This window comes from Stegodyphus dumicola, chromosome 11, assembly GCF_044657685.1.
Source record: "Stegodyphus dumicola isolate Sdum_Otavi_A_Nest chromosome 11, ASM4465768v1".
Taxonomy (NCBI): Eukaryota; Metazoa; Arthropoda; class Arachnida; order Araneae; family Eresidae; genus Stegodyphus; species Stegodyphus dumicola.
Genome location: NC_140778.1, coordinates 18246054 through 18255000, shown reverse-complemented (window position 1 = coordinate 18255000; position 8947 = coordinate 18246054). Strand labels below are relative to the sequence as shown.

The window sequence follows — 8947 nt, the reverse complement described above, 5'->3', positions numbered from 1 at the left end:
TTGGTAAGTTTATAACTTCTATTATTTTCCTTTCTCATTTTGAATGTACTGTGTGTTTTAAGTTCTTATTTTCTTAAGTTCTTATTCTGAGTCTCAAGTGCGTTTTTTTCGCGACTGAATTACGGAGAAGGAAATATAATATTCTTATATGTTCAACATGTCGACATTCACCGGTATAAGTCGGAAATAAGAGTATTTGGAAAATATTCCAGACATACACCAAGCGACTATGTGAATGTTGACATTCACCGGTGAAAGTCGACATTCTCCAGATTTCGGTGTTTCACCGTTACATATGTTTATCTATGCTATTCTAAATAAATATAATTAATGTACATAATAAATAAATATATGCTATATATCCTTGCGGGTGTTCGGCTCCTCTCGATTTTATACAAATTATACTACAAAAAGTGTGTATTATGTAATAAAATTATTATAGGTACCGAAACTCATACAATTTTGTTCAAGAATGAACAGAATATACAATTTTGTGGAGTTCAATTGTTCCATATTTTACTCATTGATACAGTGTTACTGTATATTTATTGTATATATAATCAAGTTCTTCTCGTGTAAATAACTTTTAATACTAATTATTATACATAATTTTACTATAGATTGATGTTTAAAAAATGAGTCTTTTAGTTGAGTTTGACGAAATGCTGGAAAAGTAAACAATCGTTCATTTTCCTGTTTCAGCACCCTGATTTTGAAACAACAGGAGTGACGATACTGAAAGCGACAGGGAACTACTATCTCACCTGGCTGAAAAATAAAAAAAAACATTAGTGAACATGATGAGAAGAAATGGAAAAAGTGAAAATATGACAGCAAGAATCATCGCATTACAATGCGTGCCACTACCAACGATATTCAGTAGTATCAGATATTTCTTCTTTACGTAAGAATAGAGTATTCGTGGGCAAAATCCTTTTATTGTCATCTTCCAAGATTGGTATTCCATTATGATACCATCTAACAGAAACACCCAGTGCTGGACCTGGTATTTCACAGTCTATTTGCATAGGTGATCCAATTGTGGATGCATCGCTGGGAAGGTTCATATGGACAGCAAGAGGCGCATTAAATATAAATATCATTTTCAGAGGATGTTGTGTTTGGAGCCAAATATGAATAATAAAGAATAAATAATAATTTTGCAATAGTTATACTAACATACATATCGAAATATATTACAAAAATTTTATATCTATTGAGGTAACAGTTTAATGAATAAGAATGAACATAATTTATGGATTCATACAACAAGACAACTGGCTGAGACTTGGATGTTGTTATTATTGCAAAATATAATGTCTAAAATTAGTAGATTTTTTTATTTTCTCCTGCTGTCATATTGATATAGACACTATGTAAGAACTTATTAGTAAAAAATTAATACTTTTGTCGTCCAAAATTTCCAAAACTTTCTTAAACTTTTAATCTTCCATAATAGTAAAAAGAATTTTTTAATAATAGTAAAAAAATAGTAAAAGCAAACATTAAAATCCTTTTTATTGCATTGTTGTATTTATTTATTTTGTTACTGTTTTGTGACAAATTATATATATATAAAGTATTTATATAAAGTAAAGTGTAAAACGTATGAGACTATTGATCTTGTTGTTCTAAGTATGGCAATGTTGAAATTGTAGAAATACATTAAGTGAAACTTTGGAAGTGCTCCTCACAGAAGCTGCAGTTGTTGCTGTTATTCTATGCGGTTGAATGTTAGCTGAATTGTGAGCTTACGCTGCAAATGATTTTGGCAATTGTTAATATTTCTTGCGTACCAAGGAGGAATTGCTTAATATCTATTCTCTGCTTAAGTTGCTAGACGTTATTTACTGTTCTGTTTGTAATTAACTTTTATGATAACTTATTAATTTCCTCTTGTGTATGGGGAGTGATTAATCAGAGAGAGATAAATGAACTCATAGCTTGCAACAATATGCACTGAATTTTGTTTATTCATTATTTCCGTGTTAAAGCGCCCATTACATTTCGTCACTGAAACTGCAACCTTTTTCACGTAATGTTCGATATAGATGCCTTAAATGAAGAAAATGAAGCTGTTCATTCAACAAGAAATTGACAACCAAGAGTATATTATTGCTTATTTTAGTAAAAAACTCTCAAAGCTGGAAAGAAATTAGCACCCAACCCCCTCCACAAAAAAAACTGCCCGCGTAAAGCTCAATAAAAACATTTCCTTCACTATCTCGGTGGCCTGAAATTCCTGTTGCACACGACACCGTGCATCATTAAATTGGCTGCTAAACAAATTCAGACAGTGCCTAGATGAAACAATGGCTACAAGTAATATGACTTGGAAATTTGATTTTACAAGGAATTTTGCGTGAGAATGCTGATGCATTTTTAAAACCTTGTGCAAAAATTTGGAGGCTATTCGAAAAGTCTCGGTGGCCAGAAAAATTAACACCAATTCATAAATGATCCTCATAACTCTAAGATGTCCAAATAACCTCTGAGACTGATCCATAGAGCAACGAAGAATTCAAAAAAAAAAAAAAAAAATGGAAGACTCTGTATTACGACCATTAACACACCCAGTTTGGCAAGAAATGGTACCGTTTAGTCCGATAATAAAAAGTACTCGGCTTTCCCTGGATGGGATTCCCTGGATTCCTGCGGGATAGGAATTCTCTAGGGCAAAGGTGAATCTGATGATAGAAAGATATTTAGATAGCAGCTCATCTTACTGTGATCTTGAGTCCCTAGTGTTTTGTCAGAATTTCATAGTAAATCAACTGGTAGACATTTTGGTATAAAAAAGGATACTCCATAAAGTTCGTGATTATTTCTTCTCTCACAAAGCAGATGTAAAAAGGTGAAAATCCTGTGATATGTGTGGTACTCGAAAAGATTCACAGTTATGAGCATGAGGAAGACTACAGCGTTACAATATGGGGGCACAATTTGAAAGTATTACTATGGATATTCCTCGGTCCTTACTTCGTCGGCAAGAATCCTAGTTGTCATGGATTTCTTTAGTAAATGACCGGAAGCATATGCTATCTCTGATCGATCAAGGAACTTCAACCATAGCACAAATCACAAATCTTAGTAGAAACATTCTTCTTTAATTAATTATACATAAACAAAGGACTGAGAACATCCAACCAGAACAATTTTAGAGAAGAAACTTAAGGCTGCTGCAATTAAGATATAGAGTCATTTCAATAAAGAATTTCAATATCCTCTGTTATCTTTTACTTGTGTTATTCTCTCCTTCATAGAAAACAAGGACAAAGAGATCAAGGATGAAAACTGATAAAAATTGTAAAATAAGTATTATTATAACAGGCATGATGGCTGTGCTATCCTAAGAAAAAGTCTAATTTTGAAATGAATTGTATGCTAAAGTATGTTTTTAGGGGGCGCTTGCATACCTATAGTTTGAAGAAAATCACAACAACAGGGAATTTTATCAGTAAAAAAACATAAATTTTCAAAAATTTTACTAGTGTAATTCTCAGATGCGGCTTCCTGTAAAAATGAATGCTAATCAAATTGGAATTAAATAACACTAAAATCTTGAAATGTACATAAACAATATTTTAAATAGTGATAATTTTTGTCTTGTATGCCTCCAGGAGACAAACGAAGTGCAAAATTTAAGAATTTCCTCTGAAGAAATGTTGCAACATACTGCTAAAAAATATATCTAATACAGAAAAGAAATGCATTGTCACTTGATTTTAAACATCAATATAAAATCAAGTTACGTTTTATTTTGTTATATTTATTTTGTTTGTTAAAGTTCTAATAAATAAATGTTTTAAAATATTTAATATTCTTGGTTGATACTGAATTAGCTTTTTTAATAATTCTCAGTTTAATGCTTGAACACATTGAAGGAAAGAACAGGTAAAATATATCGAACTAAATAAGCATAAATAAAAAAATAGAAAATTTAAATGATATTACCATCATCTGGGTACTTTGGTCCATCATATGTGGCTAATGGCTCATCTGTGGTACTGTGTTCACCATCTTCATTATTAGGTGCATGTGGAACTGATTGCAATTCAAGGATTAATGTCACTTTATATATGGAACCAGAACCAATACCATTGAATGCATGGCATGAGTACTCTCCCTTATCTTCATAAACAACTGATCTTATTAACAAAGAGTAGTTTGCCAATTGTTCATACTGCGGATTAGACAAAGGTAACATTTTTGTCTCCCGCCACCATGTAACTGTAGGCTTTGGCCATCCAACAGCATTGCACGGCAATTCTGCTGATTCTCCAATTCGAGCTTCAATGAAATTTTTACCAGATAGGATGTTGGCAGGTTCTGTACAAGAATAAAAATGAAACATGCTCAGAATTTGGAACAGAATGCTCATGCAAGAAGAAATAGGTCAAGTAATAAAAAATCATTCATATTAGAATAAGGAGTGGTTCCCAAGTATTTTCAATTCACGGCACCTTTGTTGAATCAAAATTTTATAATACTCAGCCCCAAGTGAAAACTTGCCAAACAATAACATTTTACTTCTTGGTTCTGTAAAATAAATAAAATGTACATTTAACACAATAAAAAATTAATAACCATACAAACACAATTATAAATGGCTTCAATAAATTATGATTAATGAGATTGACCAATTTGCTGATCACCATACACATTTTCAGTTTTGAATCAGGCTGCTCACAATCACCTTGATTTCATTTTTAATACTGATTTTCACTTAATAATTTCTCTTTAAGACAGAAAATTCCCCTGACTCAAATTGGCATAGGTAAGAAGTAGGAAACTGAATAAATATTTGCTGTAATTTTTTCAGTCAGAGCAAAATCTTCACCTTCCATTGAAATTCAAAATTTAGTCGATGCCGTATCATTAAATTGTATTTCAGCATATTGTAGCAAGACAATATAATCAGGCTTTTTTCTTCAGAAGAAGCATATTTAGATGAAATATTGGAGTTAAAGGGATCATTTATCGATGTAAATTTATTGAAACTCTCTCAAACCTCACAGTTTGCTTTTGTTTAAAAAAAACTAGAATTCTCTTAATCATATTTTAAGAGGTACATGCTACTTTCCTGAATAAGCAGACTCAAAGCATAGAGCTTTTAATAAACGTCACATAAATTTGCTGATTTTACTAAACATTTTATATTGACAAGAGAAAGAATACAAGTCTTTGGCATCCTTGTATTCTTTCTTGTAACTCAACTATACATGACAAAACATGAGAAAGGCAACTTATACTACTGTAATTTAACAAAGGTGTGTGCCCTTGTATTCATATTTTTACAACGTTTTTTTTTAAATGGACAGGTTATTATAAAATTAAATACATTCACTGCATTTCCTAAGACGTGGTTTGAGTGTAGGAGTCGAATCCTTTGATGCGACTACTGCTACACAACAGAGCGAGAGAGCACAAGAGACTTTACGTCAAACAAATGCCTGTAATCTTCTACAGACGCTCTCAGTACCAACCTCAAAACATTTAGTTCAATTCAAATTATTTTCAGATAAAAATGTCAGACAGAGCTTCTACAGCAATAACATTTCACGGCTTTATTATGGTAATTATAAATGAACCAAAACTGATCAATGGCCTTAACGATTATCAGTAATAGGTTCTAAGTTTTTTGCTGTTCTTCGATTACAAACAATGGTTTCATTTAATTTATTTAAGTTTACTGCACTGATTTATATAGGTAACCTTATCTGTTGACGAATTTATTTTTATTAATGAAAGATGTTTCTTATACCATCAATACTCTATCTATTACAGAGTGATTTGCTTAATTTTTTTTTGGGGGAGGGAGCATAAAAGATATAGTCTTCCGCATTGTCATTTTGATTTACGAACTGTACATAGAATATTAAATGCGCATCTTGATAAATATCCATGGCTTTTTCAAATTATTTTCCTTTCAGATGACTGATCATTAAGATGCCTTTCTAAGTGCTGTATTCTGTTATTGACAATGCTACTGGACAAAGTAGTTTTGAAAGCAGGTTCACTGATACTGTTATTCACCATAACTACATCAACTTAAGACTATATACAGCATAAGTTGCAATTTTTACAACTTAAGAAGTCATTGATTCAGCTCTTAATTTCTGAGAACTTAGTCACGGGATTTGCTTACCACGTTGCTGTGACTCGTTCTAATTTGTGTGGCAACACATACAGTAAACCCTTGCTGCATATGTGGGTTACATGATTAACACGTCGTCCGTGCGGCAAAATTGCATTCCGAAAAGCTAACTTTCTATAAGAAAAACAGTTTAGATTTCTTTTTATAACAGGAAAATCCCCAAACTCAAATTAACATAGGTTAGAAGCAAGAAATATGTGCTGCATTTTTTTTTCACTCAGAACAGTATTTCCACCTTTTATTGAAATTCAAAATTTAGTCAATGCCATATCATTAAATTATGTTTAAGCATATTGTCGCAAGATAATATAATAAGACTCTTTTCTTCAGCAGAAGCAGATTCACATGAAATATTGGAATGACGGGAATCATTTATTGGAGCAAATCTATTGATACTGTCTCAAACTCTCCAATAGTTCAAATTAGAAAAGCATGTATAATTTTTAAAAATATTAATAAAATTACTAAATATTACTTAATTATTAAATATAGCAGTCATTAAATGAGGAAAATGTAACATACATTATCTGAAAGGATTTCTGCTTAATAATTAGGTAGAATAGAGTAATCAAAATCGTAAAAAACAACCTTATATTTAGCGTAGGTATAATGAAACACTCAATCGATTTCGAGGGCAGCTAAAGGTCCCTCCTCATCAGGAGAAAGAAATACATAGAAAGAAGAAAATAGGAATCACAGAAACACGTGGTGCTTATCTGCACTGCACGTGGTTGTAACTAGATTTTTAATCAGAGTTGCACTGGCCGCCTACTTTTACTGAGCCAGGCTGTCTGATCAAGCATAAAGAAATATTAGCGAAGTTAAAATAGGGAGCGAGGGCAAATGCACATTACACTCAAAATCTGAACTTCAAATAATGGAAAGCAACCACTGAACGGATTTTTATACCCTCTGGTAGTACCAAGTGCGAGGAGGTAACGCCATCTATCGGCAAAAATAATTGAATTAAGACAGTAGAATTTTAAAGGCATTAGGAAGGACTGGATTGGACTTCAAATCATTAACTAAACTTTTTAAATCTTTGTGAATGTGAAAAGCCTCAAGAAAATCCAATTCGCCTATGGAAGAAGCCTTCTGGATGATTTTGAGAGCAGTTGCGATTGACCGTGGATTTTCTCCCGTGATTATTGATAAAGCCGTCAAAAAATTTTCAGATTCCCATCAATGAAGACATTCCACTGTTAGAAATAATATCAATGACCTTGTCGTGCTTCCATTTTATCCTTCTGTTAGCTATAAAATTGCACGGATTCTCCAGAAATTCAATTTTCAAGTCGGTTTCTCCCCTATTAATAAAATTCACCCTTCGATTCTAAAAGATTGCGTTTCTGTCTTGAATTGTTGGGGAATTTATAGTATATCATGTCAGTGTGGTTTAAGATATATTGGCCAAACAAAAAGAGCGTTGAAATTTCGTATCAAGGAACATGAATCTTATGTCAAAAAAGGGGAAATTAACAAGTCTTCAATAGCGTATCATAGCTGGACTTTTAACCATAATTTTGATTTTGGGTCTGCAAAAATCATCCAAAAGGCTTCTTCCATAGGCGAATTGGATTTTCTTGAGGCTTTTCACATTCACAAAGATTTAAAAAGTTTAGTTAATGATTTGAAGTCCAATCCAGTCCTTCCTAATGCCTTTAAAATTCTACTGTCTTAATTCAATTATTTTTGCCGATAGATGGCGTTACCTCCTCGCACTTGGTACTACCAGAGGGTATAAAAATCCGTTCAGTGGTTGCTTTCCATTATTTGAAGTTCAGATTTTGAGCGTAATGTGCATTTGCCCTCGCTCCCTATTTTAACTTCGCTAATATTTCTTTATGCTTGATCAGACAGCCTGGCTCAGTAAAAGTAGGCGGCCAGTGCAACTCTGATTAAAAATCTAGTTACAACCACGTGCAGTGCAGATAAGCACCACGTGTTTCTGTGATTCCTATTTTCTTCTTTCTATGTATTTCTTTCTCCTGATGAGGAGGGACCTTTAGCTGCCCTCGAAATCGATTGAGTGTTTCATTATACCTACGCTAAATATAAGGTTGTTTTTTACGATTTTGATTGTCACATTAGCGTGTTTCTCTTCTAGTCTAGAATAGAGTAATATTTTTAAATAGTTGGGGACTTTTGCTTGGTACAATATTTGATGCAATTCCTTAAACACTTTATGGTAAGGAGTGCAAAGCTTTTAAATACCCCTCACAAAAGTAATCTTCTTTCTTTATTTGGATCAACATCCACTACAAAACCAGGTAGTTCCTTTGCCTTTTTAACAATTCGTTTAACTTCTTCTATATTAAAGGCTTCTTAGTCTTCTTCATTATTATTGCTTTCACCATCTGTTGGTGTTATAAGATCATCAAATTCTTCATTTCTAATTTCATTATGGTCATTCCAACTATTTCTTTGAATTCGTTTTCTTGCACATCTGAAAACTCCTTTGTCACCTATTGCTTTTGCAGGTTCTATGATTTCCTTGGCTCCACTTTCTATTGTTGGAAATTCTTTAAACAACTTCTGGCCAGAGCTGATGCCAGCAAGAATTCATTGTTGATGAATTCATTGAATCATATATATTCAGTGTTTTATGCTGACATGTTTCCAAAATGTCACGAGTGTGTCATACTTTTTGTCTCATGATTTAGTTGCAGAAATGTAAACATGAATGAGATAATAGATTGTGAATGCTTTTATGATTTCTTGATCCATTGGTTTAATTAAGGAAATGGTGATATGCAGAAGACAAAACATCTGCATTTGGAGGTAATGTTG

General features: G+C 32.6%; 1 protein-coding gene across 1 annotated transcript; it reads right to left on the bottom strand.

Moving 5' to 3' along the window:
* Window positions 1-610: 610 nt before the first annotated feature.
* LOC146993817 (lachesin-like) lies at window positions 611-4493 on the bottom strand. Its single transcript, XM_085826407.1, has 2 exons — window positions 3955-4493; window positions 611-768 (listed from the first exon to the last, which is right to left on the bottom strand). The coding sequence occupies exons 1-2, from the start codon at window positions 4379-4381 to the stop codon at window positions 761-763; spliced, it is 435 nt and encodes a 144-aa protein (XP_085682533.1). The 5' UTR covers window positions 4382-4493; the 3' UTR covers window positions 611-760.
* Between the last annotated feature and the right edge of the window lie 4454 nt (window positions 4494-8947).

What these genes read in the sequence shown, in the direction of transcription:
- LOC146993817 (XM_085826407.1), bottom strand. Translation starts at nt 4,381, where the DNA reads ATGAGCATTCTGTTCCAAATTCTGAGCATGTTTCATTTTTATTCTTGT.